The following is a 25,021-nucleotide window of genomic DNA, read 5'->3' on the forward strand; positions in this document are numbered from 1 at the left end:
CGCTTTACGGCCAGCCGGGGGGTTCGCGACGGCCCCGCTTTACGGCGGAAGCGGGGGGCAACGGTGAGTGACCTGTGGGGGGCGCTAGGGAGGGGGCGGGTACCACTCCCCTCGCCCACCCCCAGCCTTTGGCGGCAGCTCTTCCCGCCTGGCCGCCGTCTCCTTTCCCTCCCGGGATCCCCGGGGCTACGGGGATAACGGGAATGGGGGCGGGAAAATCCCCTCCTGATCCCGGGCCGACCCCCGGATTCCTGCCCATCGGGATCCTGCCCCGTCTTCAGGTGGCGCCCCCTCCTGGCCGTCGCGGCCGGCGCACGCCCCCTCCGCCCCGGTCGTGGCGCCCCCTCCTGGCCGTCGCGGCCAGTGCACCCCCCCCGTCGCGGTCTATCAATCAATCGTATTTATTGAGCGCTTACTGTGTGCAGAGCACTGTACTAAGCGCTTGGGAAGTACAAGTTGGCAACACCTAGAGACGGTCCCTACCCAACAGTGGGCTCACAGTCTAGAAGACTCTGTTCCTCCCTTCAAGGCCCTACTGAGAACTCACCTCCTCCAGGAGGCCTTCCCAGACTGAGCCCCTTCCTTCCTCTCCCCCTCGTCCCCCTCTCCATCCCCCCCATCTTACCTCCTTCCCTTCCCCACAGCACCTGTAAATATGTATATATGTTTGTACATATTTATTACTCTTTATTTATTTTACTTGTACATATCTATTCATTTTATTTTGTTAGTATGTTTGGTTTTGTTCTCTGTCTCCCCCTTTTAGACTGTGAGCCCACTGTTGGGTAGGGACTGTCCCTACATGTTGCCAACTTGTACTTCCCAAGCGCTTAGTCCAGTGCTCTGCACACAGTAAGCGCTCAATAAATACGATTGATTGATTGATTGATTAGAAGAGTGGGTTGGTCGTGGCGCCCCCTCCTGGCCGTCGCGGCCGGTGCACGCCCCCCCCCCGGGTCAATCAATCAATCAATCAATCGTATTTATTGAGCGCTTACTGTGTGCAGAGCACTGGACTAAGCGCTTGGGAAGTACAAGTTGGCAACACAAAGAGACGGTCCCTACCCAACAGTGGGCGTTTGTATCTACCCAGCGCTTAGAACAGTGCTTTGCACATAGTAAGCGCTTAATAAATGCCATTATTATTATTATTATTATTATTCGAAGAGTGGGTTGGTCGTGGCGCCCCCTCCTGGCCGTCGCGGCCGGTGCACGCTCCCCCGCCCCGGTCGTGGCGCCCCCTCCTGGCCGTCGCGGCCGGTGCACGCCCCCCCAATAATAATAATAATTATAATAATGATGGCATTTATTAAGCGCTTACTATGTGCAAAGCACTGTGAGCCCACTGTTGGGTAGGGACTGTCTCTATATGTTGCCAACTTGTACTTCCCAAGCACTTAGTCCAGTGCTCTGCACACAGTAAGCGCTCAATAAATACAATTGCTTGATTGATTGGGGTGGTTACGAGGTGATCAGGTTGTCCCAAGGGGGCTCACAGTCTTAATCCCCATTTTGCAGATGAGGTAACTGAGGCCCAGAGAAGTTAAAAGACTTGCCCAAAGTCACCCAGCTGACAAGTGGCGGAGCCGGGATTTGAACCCGTGACCTCTGACTCCAAAGCCCGTGCTCTTTCCATTGAGCCACGCCTTAGCCCCAGGCTGGTCCTCTGCCAACATTCATTCATTCAATCGTATTTATTGAGCGCTTACTGTGTGCAGAGCACTGTACTAAGCGCTTGGGAAGTACAAGTCGACAACATAGATGGTTCCTACCCAACAGCGGGCTCACAGTCTAACATCTTTTCCCCCGGGGATGGGGGAGTCCTGCAGGCCGCCGGACCCGGGCCCCCGCTGGGCGATGGGAAGATGCCCCTGAACGTGAAATGGCCTTTCCCTTCCGTGCCTCCGCTGCCCTGGACTCTGGCCAGCAGCATCGTCATGGGGTTGGTGGGCACCTACAGCTGCTTCTGGACCAGTGAGTGACTGGGCCGCCGCCACGGGCGGGGCAGGAGGGAGGTGCCCCCGGATAATAATAATAATGGCATTTTATTAAGCGCTTACTATGTGCAAAGCACTGCTCTAAGCGCTGGGGAGGTTACAAGGTGATCAGGTTGTCCCACGGGGGGCTCACAGCCTTCATCCCCATTTTACAGATGAGGTAACTGAGGCACAGAGAAGTGAAGTGACTTGCCCACAGTCACACAGCTGACAGTTGGCGGAGCCGGGGTTGGAACCCATGACCTCTGACTCCAAAGCCCGGGCTCTTTCCACTGAGCCACGCCTGGATGGCCCCCGGGGGACACCCCAAGAACCAAGCCACCCCCGCCACAGCTCATGTGATTAGGGGCGGGAGAAAGTAGTTAATTCACTCCCTCATTCAGTCGTATTTATTGAGCGCTTACTGTGTGCAGAGCACTCTACTTAGCGCTTGGAAAGCGCAGTTCAGCAACACAGTTCAGAGGTGATGCCACCTCCATCAGGTGTTTTGAGAAGCAGCGTGGCCCGATGGAAAAAGCCGTGTGACCTTGGGCAAGTCGCTTCACTTCTCCGGGCCTCAGTTACCTCATCTGTAAAATGGGGGTTTAGATTATGGACTCTGTGTGGGGCAGGGACTGTGCACATTGGCACAGTTTTCTACCCTGGCATTTAGTGTAGTGCCTGGCACATAGAGCTTAGCAAATACCCCCCCCAAGAAAACTGGGGAATAGAGCCACAGCACTGGTGGGTGGTCAGAGGGCCGGGGTGGGGGGTGCAGGCTCACACAAGTTGGGTGACCCCCGGCTCTGCTTGAGTTGAAGCTGGTGTAAGGTCAACGGAGCTGTAATGGACTCCTCTAGACGGAGCTCATATGGGACCACCCATGTAGTATTTTTGATGTCTTCCCACAGAGGCTTATAACTTTTTATCCCCTGCCCCTTGTTCCAAGGGCACGGATGTGTACCTACTCCATACTACTCTCCTATGCCTTCATTCAGTCGTATTGAGCGCTTACTGTGTGCAGAGCACTGTACTAAGCGCTTGGGAAGTACAAGCTGGCAACGTATAGAGATGGTCCCTACCCAACAGCGGGCTCACGGTCTAGAAGGGGGGAGACAGACAACAAAACAAAACAGATTAACAAAATAAAATAAATAGAATAAATATGTACAAGTAAAATAGAGTAATAAATATGTACAAACATATTTACTATTCTATTTATTTTGTCAGTGATGTGCATTTAGCTTTACTTCTATTTATTCTGATGCCTTGACATCTGACTACATGTTTTGTTTTGTTGTCCGTCTCCCCCCTTCTAGACTGTGAGCCCATTGCTGGGCAGGGACCGCCTCTATATGTTGCCGACTTGTCCTTCCCAAGCCCCTAGTCCAGTGCTCTGCACACAGTAAGCGCTCAATAAATACGACTGAATGACAATGAATGAAAATATACGTATATACAGGTGCTGTGGGGAGGGGAAGAAGGTAAGGCCGGGGGGATGGGGAGGGGGAGAGAAGCGTTTAGTATTGTGTTCTGCCCACAGCAAAGGCTCAGTAAATGCCATTGATTAGTCGACTGGGTGGCAGTTTGGCTGGGGGCAGGAGGGAGACCATTTCGCCCGTCTACATCACTACAGGTCAAGATGTCATCTCCATCTCTTTTTAGTGTCTCCTCTGGGTCTCGTCTCCTTCCCCGTTTTCTCCTTTCCTCTTTTCTTTCCTCCTCCTCCTCTTGCTCTTTTCAGCCAAAGAGACACCCTAGGCCCCATCCCGGTTGGCCTCCCCTTGGCTGGAAGCTCGCCCAGTTAGTCCCAGTTAGACCGCCTCTCCTCCCCCTCCCACCTCCTTATTGCAGCCCCCACTGTCTCTCCCCGCAGAGTACATGAACCACCTCACGGTGCACAACAAGGAGGTGTTGTATGAGCTGATTGAGAACCGGGCCCCGGGCACCCCCCTCATCACCGTCTCCAATCACCAGTCCTGCATGGACGACCCTCACCTCTGGGGTACGCCGGGGAAATGACCCTCCCCCCCAAACCAGAATATCCCTGTCTTCACCCCTTCCCCCTGAATTCCAGCTAGGGCCCAGGCCGAGACCTCTCTAGGCTTTTAATGGGGTGTCGGGGGGCTGGTGGGGGGAAGGACAGAGAGCAACCCAGATTTTCCTTGGCCTATGGTGGGTGTAATGGCTTAAGAAACAGTGTGCTTAGTGGATGGAGCAGAAGTATCTGGGAGTCAGAAACACCTGGGTTCTAATCCCAGCTCCGCCACATGTCTGTCACACTCCGTCACACTTTACTTCTCTGGGCCTCAGTTACCTCAATAAATACGATTGATTGATTACCTCATCTGTAGAATGGGGATGAGTGTGAGCCCCATGTGGGACAGGGGCTGTGTCCAACCTGATTAACTTGTATCTATCCCGGCGCTTAGCATATAGCAAGCACTTAACAAGTACCATAGTTCTTATTATTGTTGCTCTCTGGGATCCTCGGGCAGCCCAAAAGGGTACGCTACAGGTGGCCCGGGGAGGCTCCTCAGCCCGTATCCGGCTGTTGGGCCAGCGGGGCGTGACCCTGAGGGCAGCGGTGTGGGAGAAGTGCCCCCTTGCCCTTCCCTGGCAGCAAAGGATCAGGATTACCAGTGAAGGGGAAGGTACTTGCAGAGCTAAACCAACTTGGGGGGCGGTTGGCGAAGAGGGGCCCAGCTCTGGGACTCTCCTCGCCCTGCGCCTCCTTCCTGTATCCTTCCCCGCTTCCTTCGCACAGGAATCTTGAAGTTGCGACATATCTGGAACCTGAAGCTGATGCGGTGGTGAGTTACAGAGGGAAGAGAACTGGGATGTTGGGCCAGTGGGTTGCTTCCAGTATCTCTGCCCCCTGCCCCTTTGCCGTCCTCACCTCTGCCCGTGAGCCCAGGGAGCTTAGGCCAGACGGACTAGGGAGTGTGAAAAGGATGGGCAGGTGGCCATGGAAACGGGAAGCCCGGGCAGGAAGTGAGGCCGACCTCTAAGGAGACTTTGGTGGTTGGGGAAGACTTCCTGCATCCAGGCTGACTCCTTCAGTATGCACTACCAGGCCTCACTGCTGCTAGAATTGTATTGCTTACTGCAGCTGAGAGTGAGTGCCCCCACTCTCCAGGAGGTCTTGGGTCAGCCATTTGCCCTTGACCCTGCTGCTCCTGTCTCTTGGCGAGGGGCTTCCAGGGCCTCACTGCCTCCTACCCCACAGGACTCCCACTGCAGCAGACATTTGCTTCACCAAGGAGCTGCACTCTCGCTTCTTCAGCCTGGGCAAATGTGTCCCCGTGTGCCGAGGTGAGCCCCTGGAGGCCCCCAGGTTTTCCTCTGGATCCTTCCTAGCACGGGGAGGAGGGTGATTGGGGGAGAGAGGGAAGGCGATCCCATCCTGTCCTGCTTTCTACCCTGCATGCATTTCTTATCTTTTCTCCAGCCCTCGGGACCCTTCCCCAGGTCCCGGGCAGAGGAGCTGGGCCCCCTGGAGAGCTCTGGTAGCCTAGAGATGGATTGTGGGCTTGGGGTGAGGAGAAGGCCGGGTGCATTTGGGGGCGAGGGCTGACGGTACTTTCGTTTGCCAGGGGACGGGGTCTACCAGAAAGGGATGGACTTCATCTTGGAGAAACTTAACCATGGGGACTGGGTACACATCTTCCCAGAAGGTATCGGAGCCAGGAGCCAGATGCGGGGAGGGCGGGGGCCCCGGTCCCTGAGGCCAGGAGGAGGAGGAAGCTCCGTCCCTCCGTTTTTCCCCGTGTGGCGTCCCAGTTCCCTCCTGGTGGGGCGAGCCCCTGAGATTGCTCCGGGAAGGGTTGCCTGTGCCCTCTTCACTCGCCTCTCTGTTGGCAGGGAAAGTGAACATGAGCCAGGAATTCCTGCGCTTTAAATGGGGTAAGTGGATGTGGCCGCTTGGGTCGGGGTGAAGGCAGGAAGGGGCGGACGGTCGCTGCTTCTGAGGAGGGAGGGTCATCCTTCTCCTCCCTTCCCTGCTGTTCTGTCCAGCATCTCCCCCTGCCCGCCAAGACTCACTTCCCTGTAAGCTCATTGTTTGCACGGGACATCTGCTGACTCTTTTGTACACTCCCAAGTGCTTTGCACAGGGCTCCGAACTTAGTAAGTGCTCCATAAATACCACCGATGGATTGGTCTGTGGTCAGTCTTCCTAGTACCAGGAACTCAATCAGTTTGTATTAATTGAATACAACTGTAGCACTGTACTAAGAGCTTGGGAGAGTACAATGTAACTGAGGGGGAAGACACGTTCCCTGCCCAGAACAACCTTACAGTCTCGAGACTTCCCTCCCTGGAGCTGGTAGGTGGGCCAAATTGCTGCCTAATGTCGTTCCCCCACCCTCAGACCAGGCCCTGTCTTGGGACTACTGGGAATGTGCCCCCTCGCTTCCCGCAGCTTGTCACGTCCGCCTCTCCCCCACTCCCACAGACCCTCCCCCCGCAACCACCATCCCTCCCTGACTTACAGGAATCGGGCGCCTGATTGCTGAGTGTCGCCTGAACCCAGTCATTCTGCCTCTGTGGCACGTAGGTGAGCCTCAGCGGAGCGGCTTAAAGGAGGTCTCTGGCGGCAGGGTGGGGCTGAGGGGTGTGGAGGTTTGGGACCCTCCTCCTCTGTCCCCTTTTAGACTGTGAGCCCACTGTTGGGTAGGGACTGTCTCTATATGTTGCCAATTTGTACTTCCCAAGCGCTTAGTACAGTGCTCTGCACATAGTAAGCGCTCAATAAATACGATTGATGATGATGATGATGATGAGGCTGGGACGGAGGACGGGCAGGAGGTTCGAACCGCTGCTCTCGTCAATCCGGGATCTGGGTGATGTCCCGGGGAAGACTGCTGCGTTGCGGGGAAGAGAATGGCTCTTTCTGGAGGAGGAGGAGAGTGGGTGGAGAGGGAACGGGGGGATGTGACACTTACTTTTGTGGGGTGGGGGGGGGGGTGTATTTATTTGTTAATCGCTTACTATGTGCCAGGCAGTACTAAGCACTGGGGTAGATACAAGATAATCAGGTTGGACACAGTCCATGTCACCCATGGGGCTCCCAATCTTAATCCCCATTTTACAGATAAGGTAAATGAGGAACAGAAAAATGAAGTGAGTTGCCCAGAGAGCAGACAAGTGGTGGAGCTAGGATTAGAACCCAGGTCCTTCTGACTCCCGGGCCTGTGCTCTATCTGCTAGGCCGTGCTGCTTACTGTCTAGATCGTTCGTTCATTCATTGTCGTATTTATTGAGCGCTTACTGTGTGCAGAGTACTGTACTAAGCGTTTGAGAAAGTGCAATACGACAGTAAATGCATTCCCTCCCCACAATGAGCTTACAGTCTAGATGGGGGGAGATGTTGCCAACTTGTACTTCCCAAGCGCTTAGTACAGTGCTCTGCACACAGTAAGTGCTCAATAAATATGATTGACTGATTGATAAATAAATGAATGACAGATGTGTACATAAGTGCTGTGGAGCGGAGACGGGGGATGAATGAAAGAAGCAAGGCCGGGTGTCGCAGAAAGGAGTGGGAGACGAGGAAAGGAGGGCTTAGTCAGGGAAGGCCTCTTGAAGGAGACGTGCCTTCAAATAAGGCTTTGAAAGCCGGGAGAGGGATTGTCGGATTTGCGAGGGAGGGCATTCCAGGCCAGAGGGAGGACGTGGGCGAGGGGTCGGCGGCGAGAGAGACGAGATCGAGGAACAGTGAGAAGATAAGCATTAGAGGAGCGAAGTATTTGGGCGGGGTTGTAGTAGGAGAGTAGTAAAGTGAGGTAGGAGGGGGCAAGGTGACAGTGCTTGGAAGCCAATGGTGAGTTGTTATTTTTTTTGATGCAGAGGTGGGTGGGCAACCACTGGAGTTTCCTGAGGAGTGGGGAAACGTGCCCCGAACCTTTCTCTAGAGGAATGATCCGGGCAGCAGAGTGAAATATGGATTGGAGTGGGGAGAGACAGGAGGCTGGGAGGTCTCCCCGCCGGGCCTCTGGCGTTTGACCCAATTTCATTCCCTACCTCTTTGCCCTCCTACAGGGATGAATGATGTCCTCCCCAACGCTCCGCCATACTTCCCCCGCTTTGGACAGGTGGGTGCCAGCCCCCTGGGGTCACTGCGTCTGTCCTAACCTCTCCCACCCCTCAGTTCCTCACCGTCATCACGGCCTGCATCTTCCGCCTCCCCCTGCCCCGCGGGGCACCAGGAAGCGGTGCCGCTGGGAATCCCAACCGGGGAGCATCTGGCTTTGGGCGTGGGTTGCCCTCTTGCACCCATCGTCCCAGTCTCCCCTCTTGTGCCCTCCTCCCCAGCCTTGCCCTCTCACTCACAGAAAATCACAGTGCTGATAGGGAAACCCTTCAGCACCTTGCCTGTGCTGGAGCATCTCCGGGCCGAGAACAAGTCGGCGGTGAGTGAGATTCGCACCTCCCTCCCGTCCCCCGGCGCCGGGGAGGCCGGGATCCCGGGGTTGGGGTTGGCCGGGGGTGATGCCGAGGGATCCGTGTCGTCCCAGATGGAGATGCGGAAGGCCCTCACCGACTTCATCCAAGAGGAGTTTCAGACGCTGAAGACGCAGGCTGAGCTGCTCCATCACCGCTTCCAGTCCCAGAGATAGGGCTGCCGGGGTGGGGCCGGACAGGGCAAGGAGCTCAGAGCCTCCCAGCCTGGCCCCCATTGTCCCCCCGCCCCCATCCCCGGGAGGTGGCGGGAAGGTCGGGGGGCCGTCTTCTTCTCCCCGCCCAGGAAAGAGAACCTCGGCTTCTGGAAGCTGCCGGAGCACATCCTGTTGGCAGCGGGTGTGAGGAGGAGAAGGAGGAGGAGGCGGCGGCGGCGGCTCCCACCTGCAGGAACCCACGTCGATGCCCATCCCTGGTTCATCCCCGGAGGCTGTGCCCGCCGCTCCCTTGGGTGGCCGTGCCCGAGAGTCGGGGAAAACGACATTGAGCTGCGGATAAATGGGGTTTGACGCTTTTAGACGGTTTTGAACATTGTCACGGTTCCCTCCCTTCCCTGTGCAGCGACCAGGGACTATTCCTCATTTTGGTAACGGAGCGGCAGGCAGGTACCCACCGCCCCCTCCCTCGTGTGCCAAGAGCGCTCGCTCCCTATGGAACCGCTCCGGGGCAGCTCCTGAGCGGCCGCCGCTCCCTGGGTGCCCCACAAAAATGGAAGCCCCCTTTAAGCTCCTTAACCCTGTGGCTGGGGCAGGGTTCGCTCTTGTTTTTAATTCTGGTGTCGTGGAGGGAATGGCTGGGGTTGGGAAGACCCCTGAGGCAGACTCCGTGTCCTGATGGCTCAACATCCTAACCGTTTCCCGAGCTGCGATGGCGGGGAGACTCCCGGTAGGCCCGAGGTCTCTGCCGTCAGAGGCCTAGGCCTTATCGAGTCGGTGGCCGCATTGAGCGCTGACCCTCTCAGCGTCACCATCTGTGTCCGGCCAGGGACTTGTAGAACTTGGCTACAGCGCCCTTTTTATTTAGACTTTTGCTCCCCAGAGCCTGGGGTCTTTTGGAGGGGAAGTTTGGGCACAGCCTCATCTTCCTCCCATTGGGTAAGTAGGAGGAGATCCACTCATCAACTGTCGTGCCCCATTTTCCCCCTTAGATCAGCTGTGGATGGCTCTCCTCCCCCACTAGCCCTCCTGAGACCCTGGCTAGAGCACAGCCCATGATTCTAGTGGTCAGGCAACCTCACCCTGGCCCCTTTTGTTCCCCATGTCAGTAGGGCCTTCTGTCCCCTCACCTCCTTAGGAACTGGCCAGGAGCAGAGCCCAAACTCCATGACCGGCCGGGACGCCAGGCTATGCACCTGTTTGATGCCCGTGCATTTTGATACTTTTTCCAATAAAGGTTATGCCCATTCCCTGCTTCCGCTCTCTCCCGCTGCTCCTTATCTCTCCTGGTTCGGGATGGGATGGGTCAGATAGGATGATAGCCATACCTTGTCCTCTCCCGGGAGTGCCAAAAGTCGTAGAAATAGCCTGGGCCTTTATTACTGGGCCAGGTTGCTCGGGGCACTACACAATTTATTCCACAGGCGTCTAGGCCTCTGCATTGCTTGGACCACGTGGGTTCAATTATCCAGTTGAAAGGAAAGTTAGAAATCTAATCAATTGCATGTATCAGTCATTGTACTAAGTGCTTGGGAGAACACAATACAGCAGAATCAATCAACTGTATTTATTGTTATTGTTATTATTAATAATAATTCAGATATTTGTCAAGCTTACTATGTGCCAGGCACTGTTCTAAGCATTGGGATGGATACAAGCAAATGGGATTGGACACAGTCCCTCTCCCATGTGGGGCTCAGTCTCAATCCGCTCCTCTGCCGCTCACCTCCTCACTGTGCCTCGTTCTCGCCTGTCCCGCCGTCGACCCCCGGCCCACGTCCTCCCCCGGGCCCGGAATGCCCTCCCTCCGCACATCCGCCAAGCTAGCTCTCTTCTTCCCTTCAAAGCCCTACTGAGAGCTCACCTCCTCCAGGAAGCCTTCCCAGACTGAGCCCCCTCCTTCCTCTCCCCCTCCCCATCCCCCCTGCCCTACCTCCTTCCCCTCCCCACAGCACCCGTATATATGTTTGTACAGATTTATTACTCTATTTACTTTACTTGTACATATTTACTATTCTATTTATTTTATTTTGTTAATGATGTGCACCTAGCTTTACTTGTATTTATTCTGATGGCTTGACACCTGTTCACATGTTTTGTTGTCTGTCTCCCCCTTCTAGACTGTGAGCCCGTTGTTGGGTAGGGACCGTCTCTATATGTTGCCAACTTGGACTTCCCAAGCGCTTAGTCCAGTGCTCTGCACACAGTAAGCGCTCAATAAATACGATTGAATTAATGAATATGACAGATGAAGTAACTGAGGCCCAAAGAAATGAAGCGATCTACCCAAGGTCACAAAGCAGTATTTATTTTGTGCTTACTATGTGCAGAGTGGGCTAAGAACTTGGGAGAGAACAATACAACAATCAATCAGTCAATCGTGTTTATGTGCTATTACTATGTGCAAAGCATTGTACCAAAGGCTTGGAAGAGCCCAATACAACAGAATTATTCATCCATTCATTCAGTCGTATTTATTGAGCGCTTACTGTGTGCAGAGCACTGTACTAAGCGCTTGGAAAGTACAATTTGGCCACTGATAGAGACGGTCCCTACCCAACAATGGTCTCGAAGGGGAAGACAGACAACAAAACAAAACAAGTAGACAGGTTTCAATACCATCAAAATACATAAATATAATTATAGATAAGAATTAGCAGACACGTTCCCCGCTTCCAACGAGCTTACACAGCAGACATTCCCTGCCCATAATGAGCTTACAATCTAATCTTATTCCTTTATATAGAGGAGAGAGCAGGGAGGCCATGATGAAGGCTGAGAAGCAGTGTGGCTCGCTGGAAAGAGCCCGGGCTTGGGACTCAGAGGTCATGGGTTCTAATCCCAGCGTGGCTCAGTGGAAAGAGCAGGGGCTTGGGAGTCAAAGGTCACGGGTTCTAATCCCCACTCCACTACTTGTCTGCTTGTGACCTTGGGCAAGTCATTTAACTTCTCTGTGCCTCAGTTTCCCTCATTTGTAAAATAGGGATTGAGACTGTGAGCCCCATGCGGGACAACCTAGTTGACTTGTACTCCCCCAGTGCTTAGAACAGTGCTTGGCACATAGTAAGCGCTTAACAAATACCAACATTGTTATTATTATTATTATTATCCTGGCTCTGCCACTTGTCAGCTGGGTGACTTTGGGCCAGTCACTTCACTTCTCTGGGCCTCTGTGACCTCATCTGTAAAATGGGGATTGAGACTTGTGAGCCCCACATGTGACAGCCTGATTGCCTTGTACTCCCCCAGCGCTTAGAACAGTGCTTGGCACATAGTAAGTGTTTAACAAATACTAGCATTATTATTATTATTGTTATTATTATCATCATCATCCCAGCCCCACCACTTGTCAGCTGGGTGACTTTGGGCTAGTCACTTCACTTCTCTGGGCCTCAGTTCCCTCATCTGTCAAATGGGGATGAAGACTGTGAGCCCCACGTGGGACAACCTGATCACCTTGTATCCCGTGGCTCAGTGGAAAGAGCCTGGGCTTTGGAGTCAGAGGTCGTGGGTTCAAATCCCAGCTCCACCAATTGTCAGCTGGGTGACTTTGGGCAGGTCACTTAACTTCTCTGGGCCTCAGTGACCTCATCTGTAAAATGGGGATTAAGACTGTGAGCCCCCTGTGGGACAACCTGATCACCCTGTAACCTCTCCAGTGCTTAGAACAGTGCTTTGCACATAGTAAGCGCTTAATAAATGCCATTATCTCGCCCCGCAGTGCTTTGAACAGTGCTTTGCACATAGCGCTTAAGAGAAGCAGCGTGGCTCAATGGAAAGAGCACGGGCTTGGAAGTCAGAGGTCATGGGTTCAAATCCCAACTCTGCCAATTGTCAGCTGTGTGACCTTGGGCAAGTCACTCCACTTCTCTGGGCCTCAGTTCCCTCATCTGTAAAATGGGGGTGAAGACTGTGAGCCCCACGAGGGACAACCCGATCACCTTGTAACCTCCCCAGCGCTTAGAACAGTGCTTTGCACGTAGTAAGCGCTTAATAAATGCCATTATTATTATTATTATTCCATGTGCCTCAGTTCCCTCATCTGTAAAATGGGGATGAAGACTGTGAGCCCCACGAGGGACAACCTGATCACCTTGCATCCTCCCCAGCGCCACATAGTAAACGCTTAACAAATGCCATCATTATTGTCTTTTAGACTGTGAGCCCACTGTTGGGTAGGGACCGTCTCTATATGTTACCAACTTGTACTTAGAGAAGCAGCGTGGCTCAGTGGAAAGAGCCCGGGCTTGGGAGTCAGAGGTCATGGGTTCGAATCCCGGCTCTGCCACATGTCTGCTGTGTGACCTTGGGCAAGTCACTTAACTTCTCTGAGCCTCAGTTCCCTCATCTGTAAAATGGGGATTAAGACTGTGAGCCCCACGTGGGACAACCTGATCACCTTGTATCCCCCCAGCGCTTAGAACAGTGCTTTGCACATAGTAAGCGCTTAACAAATGCCATTATTACATTATTACATTGTACTTCCCAAGCGCTTAGTCCAGTGCTCTGCACACAGTAAGCGCTCAATAAATACGATTGATTGATCGATTATTATTATTATTATTATACCAATACTATTAACATTGCATCAATATTAATATTACATCGTACTATAATAATAATATATTAATAGTAATGTTATGTTATTAATAACATAATAACATTAATAACATTAATGTAATGTTATTAATAATAATGATTTGCCAATTTGTACTTCCCAAGCGCTTAGCACAGTGCTCTGCACATAGTAAGCGCTCAATAAATCAGATTGATGATGATGATGATGATAATACCATAAAAAGACGAGACGAAGCTTGTGCGCCTGCGCGATCCCTGCCCCGCCCCCCCGCCACCTCGTCCTGAGAGACGGGGGGGAGGAGGCGGGACCAATCGGGAAGACGGACGGGCCGGCGGCCAATCAGGCGGCGTCCTGTCGGCCGGCTGGGGGGCGGGACTACGCCCGCCTCCTCCCCTCAGTGATTGGGGAAGGGGGTCGGCCGCGAGCGGCCGCGGCAGCCAATAGGAAGAGGGGAGCCTGCCGAGCGGCGTGGCGGTCGGCCAATGGGAGGCGGGCGTCGGCGTCGGGGCGGGGTCACGGGCCTGCCGGGCGGAAGGACGGAGGGGCCGGCCGTCAGTCGGGGGCGGCGGCGATGGCGGGCGGCGGGGCCGGGCTGCGGTGGGGCCTCTTCGGGCCGCTGCTGCTCTCGCTTCTCCTCCCGCTCATGGCGGAGCAGCAGGTGCCGCTGCTCAGCTGGTCCAGCTCCAGGTGAGCGGCCTCCCCCGGGCCTGGAATGCCCTGCCTCCCCTCAAGGCCCTACTGAGCGCTCACCTCCTCCAGGAGGCCTTCCCAGACTGAGCCCCTTCCCTCCTCTCCCCCTCGTCCCCCTCTCCATCCCCCCCATCTTACCTCCTTCCCTTCCCCACAGCACCTGTATATGTGTTTGTACATATTTATTACTCTATTTATTTTACTTGTACATATCTATCTTATTTATTTTATTTTGTTAGTATATGTGGTTTTGTTCCCTGTCTCCCCCTTTTAGACTGTGAGCCCACTGTTGGGTAGGGACTGTCTCTATGTGTTGCCAACTTGGACTTCCCAAGCGCTTAGTCCAGTGCTCTGCACACAGTAAGCGCTCAATAAATGCGATTGAATGATTGATCCCCCTCATCTTACCTCCTTCCCTTCCCCACAGCACCTGTATATATGTATATATGTTTGTACATATTTATTACTCTATTTATTTATTTATTTTACTTGTACCTATCTATTCTATTTATTTTATTTTGTTAGTATGTTGGGTTTTGTTCTCCGTCTCCCCCTTTTAGACTGTGAGCCCAATGTTGGGTAGGGACTGTCTCTATATGTTGCCAATTTGTACTTCCCAAGCGCTTAGTCCAGTGCTCTGCACACAGTAAGCGCTCAATAAATACGATTGAATGATTGATCCCCCTCATCTTACCTCCTTCCCTTCCCCACAGCACCTGTATATATGTATATATGTTTGTACATATTTATTACTCTATTTATTTATTTATTTTACTTGTACCTATCTATTCTATTTATTTTATTTTGTTAGTATGTTGTGTTTTGTCCTCCGTCTCCCCCTTTTAGACTGTGAGCCCAATGTTGGGTAGGGACTGTCTCTATATGTTGCCAATTTCTACTTCCCAAGCGCTTAGTACAGTGCTCTGCACATAGCGCTCAATAAATATGATTGATTGATTGATTTTGCTTGTACATATCTATCTTATTTATTTTATTTTGTTAGTGTGTTTGGTTTTGTGCTCTGTCTCCCCCCTTTTAGACTGTGAGCCCACTGTTGGGTAGGGACCGTCTCTAGATGTTGCCAATTTGTACTTCCCAAGCGCTTAGTCCAGTGCTCTGCACACGGTAAGCGCTCAATAAATACGATTGATGATGATGATGATATTTATTACTCTATTTATTTTACTTGTACATATCTAATCTATTTTATTTTGTCAGTATGTTTGGTTTTGTTCTCTGTCTCCCCCCTTTTAGACTGTGAGCCCACTGTTGGGTAGGGACCGTCTCTATATGTTGCCAATTTGGACTTCCCAAGCGCTTAGTCCAGTGCTCTGCACACAGTAAGCGCTCAATAAATACGATTGATGATGATGATATTTATTACTTTATTTTACTTGTACATATCTAATCTATTTTAGTTTGTTAGTATGTTTGGTTTTGTTCTCTGTCTCCCCCCTTTTAGACTGTGAGCCCACTGTTGGGTAGGGACTGTCTGTATATGTTGCCAATTTGTACTTCCCAAGCGCTTAGTCCAGTGCTCTGCACACAGTAAGCGCTCAATAAATACGATTGGTGATGATGATGATGATGATATTTATTACTCTATTTTACTTGTACATATCTAATCTATTTATCTTATTTTGTTAGTATGTTTGGTTTTGTTCTCCGTCTCCCCCTTTTAGACTGTGAGCCCACTGTTGGGTAGGGACTGTCTCTATATGTTGCCAACTTGTACTTCCCAAGCGCTTAGTACAGTGCTCTGCACACAGTAAGCGCTCAATAAATACGATTGATTGATCCCCCTCATCTTACCTCCTTCCCTTCCCCACAGCACCTGTATATATGTTTGTACATATTTATTACTCTATTTGTTTATTTTACTTGTACATATCCATTCTATTTATGAGGCAGGGAGGCCGCCCTGGAGGCTGAGAGTCCGGTCCCGAGGCTGGGAAGCCGGTTAGGAGGCCGCTCTGGAGGCTGGGCGGCCGGCCCCCCTCTGTCCCCATCCGCCTTAACCCCCAGGCCTAGTCTCCCCCTCCCCGCCACCTCCTCCAGGTCCGTAGCCCACCCCCCTGAAGGGAGGAGGCTTAGGGAGCTCTTGGACTTAATACTAATGATGGTATTTAATAATAGTAATAATAATAATAATGGCATTTATTAAGCGCTTACTATGTGCAAAGCACTGTTCTAAGCACTGGAGAGGTTACAGGGTGATCAGGTTGTCCCATAGGGGGTGCACAGTCAATTCCCATTTTACAGATGAGGGAATTGAGTCACAGACAAGTTAAGTGACTTGTCCAAAGTCACACAGCTGACAATTGGCGGAGCCGGGATTCGAACCCATGACCTCTGACGCCAGTGTGGCTCTTTCCACTGAGCCACGCTGCTTCTCTACGCTTACTATGTTCTAGGCACTGTACTAAGCGCTGCGCTGGGGGGGTCGGGGGATACAAGCAAATCGACTCATACGCACCCTGTCACACTTGGGACTCAGTCTCAATCCCCATTTTACAGGTGCGGGAACTCAGGCGCAGAGAAGTAATGTGACTTGCCCAAGGTCACACAGCAGACAAGTGGCGGAGCCGGGATTAGAACCCATGACTGAGTCCCAGACTGAGCCCCTTCCTTTCTCTCCCCCTCGTCCCCCTCTCCATCCCCCATCTTACCTCCTTCCCTTCCCCACAGCACCTGTATATAGGTATATATGTTTGTACATGTTCATTACTCTATTTATTTATTTTACTTGTACATAGCTATTCTATTTATTTTATTTTGTTAGCATGTTTGGTTTTGTTCTCTGTCTCCCCCTTTTACACTGTGAGCCCACTGTTGGGTGGGGACTGTCTCTATATGTTGCCAGCTTGTACTTCCCAAGCGCTTAGTCCAGTGCTCTGCACACAGTAAGTGCTCAATAAATACGATTGATTGATTGATGGCCTCCTAACAGGTCCGGGCTCTATCCACTACACCACGCTGCTTCCCAAGAGGCTTGTGAGATTGGGGGTTTCTCTTGTACAGAACAGCTCGCCGGGCGCTGCCTCGGAAGGTGGGAGCGGTGAGGTTCCCCAGCCTGAGGCCCTGGCATCCTGGGCGGCCCTCCTTCCCTGCCCTTTCCTCCTCCCCTCGGGGGTCCCAACTAACCCGACCACCCCCTGGGCTCTCTTGGCAGCTCCCTCTGGGTCCCGCTGACCAACGTTCACGAAGGTCACATCACCACCGACTCCCAGCTCGCCTCCTACCTGGACCCCGCCTTGGAGAAAGGCCCCCACAATGTCTTGCTGTTCTTGCAGGAAAAGGTGAGCCGGGATCCTTGCCCCGCTCAGGAGCGGAGGGAGGTTGGGGCTGGGTCGTGGTGCTCAAATTCCCTGTTCCTGAGGAGTCAGGCAGTCCTGGCAGGTCTGTATTTCAAACTACCCTTAACATTGGGTTGCTAGCAGATATCAGTAAGTCAGGCATATTTATTGAGTGTTTACTGCTTGCAGAGCACTGAATATAATACAATGTAGTATATATAAATATGCTGAATATAGTGCAACATAACTGACACATTCCCTGCCCACAGTGAGCTTATAATCTAGAGGGGGAGACAAACAATATAAATAAATAAATGTATTAATATGCAGCTGTAGTAAATTAAAGATATGGGGTAGATCTGTAGCTGGGTATCATTCTGAACAACTTTTTTTTTTTAATGGTATTTGTTAAACCCTTATGTGCCAGGCACTGCACTAAGTATTGGGGTAGTTAACAAGATAATCAGGTTGGACAGTCCTTGTCCCACATGGGACTCACAGCTTTAATCCCCATTTTACAGATGAGTTAACTGAGGGACAGAAAAGTCGTGACTTGCCCAAGGTCACCCAGCAGACAAGTGGCAGAGCTGGGGTTGGAACCCAGGCCTGCGTTCTCTCCACTAGGTCACGTTGCTTCTCAGTGACAATGTGATTATCCATAATATTTACCGAGCGCTTACTGTGTGCAGAGCACTGGAGTAAGCGCTTGAGAAACTATAATTGAGCAGAGTTGGTAGCTTACAGTTCTAGCTTACAGTCTAGAAGGGGAGACAGATATTAACACAAGTAAATCATTTTGCGGATATGTACATAAGTTCTGTGGGACTGAAGCGAATACCAAATGGCCAAAGGATACGGATCGAAGCAGGCCCCCGGTCTGCGTCCTCCCCTTCCTGAAAGTAAGGTTCTTCTGGCTCCTTCTCTGGGCAGAAAGAAGCAGTGGTGGGAGGAGACTAATGCCTGGCCCATGACATCGTACTGAATGGGGAAGGGGAATGAAATGGACCATGGACTCGGGGAATTCGGGGGGGTTTGTATACTAAATATATGTTAAGCGGGCCTGTCAACACGGCCAGGTATGCAGAGGCCAAACCAGTAAATAAATCCAGTGTGGCCAGGGGCCTTGGACCATGGGGATGGGGAAGCCTGAAGCCAAGAGAGTGCTGTTTACTGAGTCCTCAGGCGTTTGTCTGGCCGTGTCCTGTTGGGGGGAGATGGGGCTGGAACCTGCAGGAGAGTTCAAGATAAGATCAGCTCCCGGAATTGTCGTGGGAGGGCCTCGATGACCAGTATAACTTGTTCTACACCCTTACCTCTTCTTTAGGGGGCGGGGGTCTGTGACCGTCTGGCTCCAAGGGCAGGTGGCTCTGGTGGGCCGGGCCGTGTGTCGGTCAGTTTGGTCCGGGAGAGGCCCGGCCTGTGCCAGAGAGGCCCAGCCGGGCACTGGGACAGCAGGGAGACAAAGCAGTCACCCGCATCTTGGAACGCTCTGCTCAACTTCTGGTGGGACCTGGGTCTCGATCCTCACTGCTGCAGCTTCTGCATCCTCACCCTGGGCCCCCTTTTAGAAAGCGATGAGGGGCAGCTGGGCCTCGGGATGGCCTTGATCAGCTTGCCGGAACAATCCTCTGGAACTCTGGTCAGATTTTCGCCCTGCAGAAAGTCTGGGAAGTGAGCAGGAGCCTTCGTGATGCTTGGGGAACTAGGCCTTTTGGACGCTTCCCCTTCCCCCCACCTTGCCCCCAACCAACTCCCACCATAGTTCCCTCCCTGGTCATGTGCCCTCCTGACTGGCATCCTCGAGGCTTGCCCAGCTGCTGCACTTCCTCCCGGCCCCTCCTCCCATCCTCGAGGCTTGCCCAGCTGCTGCACTTCCTCCTGGCCCCTCCTCCCCTGAGCCAGCCTCAGCTGAAGGTTCCTCTCCGGGCTGAGCGGGGATCGGGGGGCAGTTTCCTCTTCTCTGGCCTGCCTGATTCATAAGAGAGGGCAGGAGAATGGAGAAAAGGAACAACAAAGCCAATTCCGGCTTCCCCTCCCTCACCATGCACTTCCTTAGGAAAAGTTGGCCGTGGTGATACGAGAAGGGACCAGTTGGAAATTTGAGCTCCCTGCCCTACCAGGCTCCCCACCCACATAGGCGACCCTCACCTCATGATGCCCCCTCCCTCTCCTCCAGCTGAGCGTCGAGGATTTCACGGCATACGGAGGAGTGTTTGGCAACAAGCAGGACAGCGCCTTCCCCAATCTGGAGGTAGGAGGCCCCGAAGGGTTCCTGGCGTGGCTTGCGTCAGGGCCTTCTCTACAGGGTTAGAGGTGGGTTCCTGTTTGCCCCATCCAGTTCCCGTAGACTCTGTGGGGCGGGAGTAGGTAGGTGGCCGTGAGCGAGAGACCAGGCCTCTTGGGGTGGGGATACGGGGACGGGTGGGACTTAATCTCGGAAAAAAGGCCTTCAGTTTGTGCTGGGGGCCAATCAAGCGACCCTTGTGTTGCGCCAGGGCAGGGGAGAGCCTGCGTGCTGGCAAGTTCCGGGGCTGTTTCTAAAGTGTTTTGAGATCCACGGTGGAAAGGGATTTTGGCTTGGGGGATGGGGCGCTCAGATACCGGTCCTGGTGGTGGGTCATAAAGTGGGGGAGCTGTCAGTGGGGAAAGGCAGCGCAGGTGGGAGGGGTGTTGGCGATGATTGGTGGGCAGGGAGGGGAAGCCAAAACTGCTTCCGTTATCCTCGTTCCCCGACTAACTGCTCTCCTAAGCCCGTCTCCCCCGGGATCAGTGACTTAAAAATGGGGGGTGTTGATGGCTTTCTGAGCCAAGACCGTCCTTCCCCAGAATGCTCTGGAGTCAGCGGCCTCCTCCCTGGTGCTGCCTTCTGTGGACTGGTATGCAGCCAGCACTCTGACCTCCTACCTGAGGGAGAAGCTGGGGGTCAGCCCCCTTCACGTGGACCAGGGCACCCTGCAGGAGTTGAAGCTCAACGCCAGCCTCCCCTCGTTGCTGCTCATCCGGCTGCCCTACACCACCAGGTAGGTGCCCGCCGCCCGTCCCTGCCACCAGCCCCTGTGAGCGGTTGGTGCCACGAGGGGCGAGGGAGGTCCTGCCCCCAAGCTTGGCCCGTCGATTGTGGGGAAGGGGATTCTGCCCTCAGGAAGTCTCACCCAGCCTCTGTTTCCCAGCTCTGGTCTGATGGCCCCGAAGGAAGTCCTCACAGGCAACGGTGAGTCAAAGCAGAGAGGCGGCTCTCCTCGCCTCCTTCCCTCGGAACTTGCTGCTTTTCTTTTTCCCCGTCCTCCCGGTCCCCTCCGTCTTCGGGAGTATCGTGGAGGGAGACCTGCTCGGGTCTGAGCCGGGCCATCCTGAACTTTGGTCCCAAACACCCGGGCTTCTCTCCCCATTCCTTTCCCCTGCCGCCGGCAGCTGCTACGGTTCGGTCAGTGTGGTGTCTCCAGTCCCTTCCCTTCCAGTCCGAGGTGGAAGACTGGCTTCTCCCTCCCAGCAGCCCTCGTTATGTGGCGTCTCCATATCCTGGGCACCGATACATGGCGGTGCCAGTAGTGCCCACTTCTGAGCAGAGCTCGCAATGCTCATTCCTCCCAACCAGAGCTGGCCTGGGAGGGAAGGATGGCCCACAGTGCAGGGAAATGGGAGGGGAAGAGGGGGGAGTGGCTGTTTGCCTTCTCTGTTCCGTGACCTTAAGGGCAGTTGACATCTCGAAATTTGGGTCCACAGCAATGTCCGCGGCGGTCCCGGGGATCCGGGATGGGATGGCGGGAGGAGCTGCCGCTACCCCTGGGTAACTGACTTCCTCTCCCCTGCTACCAGATGAGATCATCGGGCAGGTGCTGAGTACCTTGAAGCTGGAGGACATACCCTACACGGCAGTTCTGACAGCCATGAGGCCCTCCCGGGTAGGTTCCTGCTCCCCTCCGCCCTGCCAGAGAGGAAACCAGCAGGCTAAGGGGCAGCAAGGAAGCCTGGACCAACATCAGAAGAAACTCCCAATCGGAAAGGCGGGGCTGAGAAGGAGCATAGCCTAGTGGAAAGAGCGTAAGCCTAGGAGTCAGGGGACCTGGGTTTTAATCCCCGGATCTGCCACTTGTCTGCTGTGTGACCGTGGGCAAGTCGCTTCACTTCTCTGTGCCTCAGTTTCCTCATCCGTTAAATGGGGATTAAGACTGCGAGCCCCCTGTGGGACAGGGACTGTGTCCAACCCGATTATTTTGCAACCATCCCAGCTTTTAGTACAGTGCCTGGCACATAGTAAGCCCCTTAAATACCACAGTTATTATTACTATTACCTCTGCCGGAGACTCCGGCAAGGGGAAATTCCGGGGTGGGGAAGAGGGTGATGGACCTCTTCTCACAGGTGGCCCGAGACGTGTCCGTCGAGGCCGGGGGCTTGGGCCGACAGCTGCTTCAGAAGGCGGAGGAGCCAGAGGAGAAGACCCTCCCACCGGTCATCTACAACGACACGGCTCCTCGCATTCTGTTCTGGGCCAGAAACTTCTCTGTGAAGTACAACCAGGAGGAGAGGGATCTGGCTGCCCTCACCTTTGGGGCCCCGGTCAACCTGACGGGTTCGAGCTGGAACGAATCCAGTGCCCAGTAAGGAGCTGGGGAAGGGCCAGGGGCGGCGGGACCCTGAACGATCAGATGGGCGAAAGGCCCGCTGTGGGGCTCATTTTGCCACGGGGAGTTGATGCCCAACGGGCAGGAGATGTGGGAGAGAGGCGGCAAAGCCCCGTGTGGAAGCGTAGACTGGCAGAGAGGAACTTCCCGTTGGGTTTTGTATAGGCTGAAGACAGACCTCCTCTCCCCGTGTGGCACAGGAGTGTGAGTCTAGGAGTCAGGAGGACTTGGGTTCTCTGCCACTTGTCTGCTATGTGACCGTGGACAAGTCACTTGACTTCTCTGTGCTCGTCACCTCGTCTGTAAAATGGGGATTAAGACCATGAGCCCCATGTGGAACATGGACTCTGTCCAACCTAATTAGCTTTTACCTACGCCAGGGCTTAGTTCAGTACCTGGTACAGAGTAAGCACCCTTTAAAAAAACAGTTACGTGAACAGATATGTGACGGGTGAGGGAGAAGGGAAAAACTGGATTCTTTCCCCCTGAAACCCTGGACTCCACCGTCTTCCAGAGATTCCAGACGAGGGGCCGGTGATCCCCTCTTCAGAGCACGGGGGTGGGGCCGGGAAAGGTCAGCCACTCGTCACTGGAGAGGTTGACACGGGCCCGGCAGAAGCACCCTTTCCTCCGCCCCTTCCATCAGCGTGGCTGTGATCTTTTGCCTTTCCTTCCCTAGCCTCATGTTGACGTACGACAACCTGTTTGGGTCAGTGGTGTCGTTCAGGTGAGGCCGGCGGGGAGCGGTCCGTTGCGGGTGGCTCTGACTGGCGGGCCCCCCGGCCGGTGCCGAAACCCAAACATCCTCCCGCCCCCTCCCAGGTTTGTCCTGTCCAGCCGCTTCTACGAGGTGTCTGCCCGCGACTGGTTCACCCTGGAGCGGCTGGAGATCCGGGCCAACGGCACCACGGCGGTCTTCAACGCCACCCAGGTGACCGGACCCAGCATCTACTCCTTCCACTGCGAGTACGTGAGCAGTAGGGCCAAGCAGGGCGCCCTGCTGGTGCCCTCGTCCCACCCCTCGCCCTGGATGGTGTCCATCGTTGACTTCCAGGTAACGGGGGCCGGGGGGTGGCCCGGCCAGCTCTGAGGGTGGGGAAACACCGGGACCCGGCCTGTTTGGAGGGGCCGGCGGGTGCCTGGAGCCCGGGATCATAGGTCAGGGGCCGGACTCGCCCCGACTCTTCCCTCGGGGTGGCGGGGAGCCCAACCGGCCTGGCGTCCGGCCACCGTCCCTCTCCCGGCTTCTCTTTGGGAAGACGGAGTGGCCAGGTTGCCTCCGGAAGGCGAGACGGACGTCGAGGTTCCAGTCAGCACAGGGGCCCTTCTGCCGGGGGTGGGATATGACAAGTGCTAGGCTGGAGCCAGTGTCTTTCCCAGCCCTCTCTCCGCCCTGCAGATCCAAGGGTTCAACGTCAAAGGCGGGAACTTCTCCTATGCCAGCGACTGTTCGGGCTTCTTCTCCCCGGGCATCTGGATGGGGCTGCTCACGTCCCTCCTGATGCTGCTCATCTTCACCTACGGGCTGCACATGATCCTCAGCCTCAAGACCATGGACCGCTTTGACGACCACAAGGGGCCCACCATCTCTGTGCCCCAGACTGAGTGAGGTGATGGGGGCGGGACCTGGGGAGGGACGGGGGTGGCCTGAGGGGAACGGTCCCCAAGCCCACCCACCCCCCACCCCAGTCCCGTGCCTCTGTAGGGAGTGTTTGGCTTCCCTGCCCCTTTCTCCCTGGTCACCAAACGCCCCTCTTGCTCTCCATTCCACATTTAGCCGTGTTAGTCCAGCCTCCCTCTCCCTCCCTCAACCCTCCCATCATGAAAGGTTAAGCCCCTACTGAAGGGAGACATTGCAGGGTGTTGCCCACGAGGGTAGCCCCTTCCTCCCCCGTTCTTTTCCCCCCAAAGCTTTCCCCAAACTCCCAAGAGGGCGAGAGTGGCCCAACCCGGATCTGTGCACTCTTTCCTCTTGTCCCCTTTTGGCTGAGATTTCCTCCTCTCCCTGCAAACGCTTAGAGAAGGAAAGGGGAACGGGGTGGTTGCTCTCTTCCTGCCATCTGCCTTTGGGGCTGGTGGTCGGGGTTAGAGTAGCTTCGGGGGTCCCAGGCACCAGGGCCCCCCACAGCCTCCTGGCTTCCCGTATCCCAGCAGGGATGAGTCCGGGTGAGAGTGCCTGACCATCACCCCCGACCCCAACCCTGGCTCCCACCCTGTCTGAAGTGTTGCATTGTGGCTCGTTCAAGATGTACACATTCTTTGACCTCACGGTGTCTGTATATAATGAAATTAATTGTCTTTTGGGGGGTGGTCTGGGGGGGGCTCCTTGAAATGATTTCTCCCCCGACTCCCCTCCAGCCTTATTTATTGAGTACCGCCCTCCGCGATCCCCTCCTTTGCCTGCTCCCCGGAATTGTGACTTGCTGTTTACCGTGCTTCGGTGTTGAGAAGCTGCCCCTGCCAATCGGAGTGCCCTTCCAAGCATCCTCTCCTCTCTCCCTCCCACCGCTGCAGCCGGCAGCCTCACTTGGGTGAGGGGAGAATTCATCTTAAGTTGGGGGGAGGAGGAGGGACCAAGTCTCCCAGTCTGAGGAGAGGGTTGGGGTCGATGGAGAAAGGCGCTTTGGGCTGCTGGCAGGGGGAGTGGGGCGGAGAGGTGCAGGATGCCGGGCTTGTTTGTCTCGGGGAAGGGGGGGATGCGGCAGGGCTTAGTGTTTTCAGATAAGGTGGATGTCGGCTGCGGGAGGGGGCTACCTAGACCAGAGGATCCAGCGGCAAGACCCTCCAAGATGCCATGTGTCCCAACTCCTGGCCTGCTTCTGAGGCTCCCCTTCCCCCAGTGCAGGGTGCGGGGAGGAGCGCAGGGGAAGGTTTAGTGGAGCAGCGTGAGTCGAGGGGTATTTGTGTGTCATCTCTTCATTGTATAAATTAAACTGAGGAAATAAAACTGATCACTTTACCTCGTCTTCTCATCCGTCTCAACACTCCTCCCAATTTGGCGGTGCCGGAGGGGGCGGTGGACTTGAGCACCCCCGATGATGTGGGGGAAATAGGGGGCCTGAGCATGGCAGGAATAATGATAATAATGGTGTGCGTTAAGTGCTTACTATGTGTTAAGTGCTGTTCTAAGTGCTGGGGTAGATACAAGCTAATCCCTGTCCCACATGGGGCTCACAGTTTTGATCCCCATTTTACAGATGAGGTAACTGAAGCGTCGAGAAGTTAAATGGCTTGCCCAAG

General features: G+C 54.3%; 2 protein-coding genes across 7 annotated transcripts; both read left to right on the forward strand.

The window, feature by feature from the left end:
- TAZ (tafazzin) lies at positions 1–9,847 on the forward strand. Of its 6 annotated transcripts, XR_005451606.1 has the most exons (12): positions 195–281; positions 1,830–1,974; positions 3,853–3,981; positions 4,744–4,789; positions 5,206–5,291; positions 5,573–5,653; positions 5,841–5,882; positions 6,472–6,534; positions 8,019–8,071; positions 8,312–8,389; positions 8,495–8,941; positions 9,732–9,847. XR_005451606.1 is itself a non-coding variant. In XM_038748365.1 (11 exons), the coding sequence occupies exons 2-11, from the start codon at positions 1,866–1,868 to the stop codon at positions 8,594–8,596; spliced, it is 789 nt and encodes a 262-aa protein (XP_038604293.1). In that variant the 5' UTR covers positions 1–63; positions 1,830–1,865; the 3' UTR covers positions 8,597–9,847. The 6 variants fall into 6 exon arrangements, 4 of the variants coding, with proteins under 4 accessions (XP_038604293.1, XP_038604295.1, XP_038604294.1 ...); XM_038748365.1 differs by lacking the exon at positions 195–281 and adding an exon at positions 1–63 and having other exon boundaries at positions 8,495–9,847; XR_005451607.1 differs by lacking the exon at positions 9,732–9,847 and having other exon boundaries at positions 193–281; positions 8,292–8,389; positions 8,495–8,587.
- On the forward strand, positions 9,761–24,736 carry ATP6AP1 (ATPase H+ transporting accessory protein 1). The gene is made up of 11 exons (XM_038747730.1): positions 9,761–9,830; positions 13,460–13,859; positions 17,035–17,161; positions 19,335–19,409; positions 19,985–20,178; positions 20,329–20,369; positions 20,975–21,060; positions 21,519–21,757; positions 22,461–22,508; positions 22,604–22,835; positions 23,181–24,736. Exons 1-11 carry the CDS (start codon positions 9,761–9,763, stop codon positions 23,388–23,390), a joined length of 1,722 nt encoding a protein of 573 aa, XP_038603658.1. The 3' UTR covers positions 23,391–24,736.
- The last annotated feature ends 285 nt before the right edge of the window (positions 24,737–25,021 follow it).

Source organism: Tachyglossus aculeatus, chromosome 6 (assembly GCF_015852505.1).
Source record: "Tachyglossus aculeatus isolate mTacAcu1 chromosome 6, mTacAcu1.pri, whole genome shotgun sequence".
Lineage (NCBI taxonomy): Eukaryota > Metazoa > Chordata > Mammalia > Monotremata > Tachyglossidae > Tachyglossus > Tachyglossus aculeatus.

What these genes read in the sequence shown, in the direction of transcription:
- TAZ (XM_038748363.1), top strand. Translation starts at nt 204, where the DNA reads ATGGGGGCGGGAAAATCCCCTCCTGATCCCGGGCCGACCCCCGGATTC. An exon ending in CTACAGCTGCTTCTGGACCA is followed by an intron (nt 1,975 to 3,852) that starts GTGAGTGACTGG and finishes CTCTCCCCGCAG; the next exon opens with AGTACATGAACCACCTCACG. An exon ending in ACTTCCCCCGCTTTGGACAG is followed by an intron (nt 8,072 to 8,311) that starts GTGGGTGCCAGC and finishes TCTCACTCACAG; the next exon opens with AAAATCACAGTGCTGATAGG.
- ATP6AP1 (XM_038747730.1), top strand. Translation starts at nt 9,761, where the DNA reads ATGACCGGCCGGGACGCCAGGCTATGCACCTGTTTGATGCCCGTGCAT. An exon ending in CGGCTGCCCTACACCACCAG is followed by an intron (nt 20,179 to 20,328) that starts GTAGGTGCCCGC and finishes TCTGTTTCCCAG; the next exon opens with CTCTGGTCTGATGGCCCCGA. An exon ending in GGGTCAGTGGTGTCGTTCAG is followed by an intron (nt 22,509 to 22,603) that starts GTGAGGCCGGCG and finishes GCCCCCTCCCAG; the next exon opens with GTTTGTCCTGTCCAGCCGCT.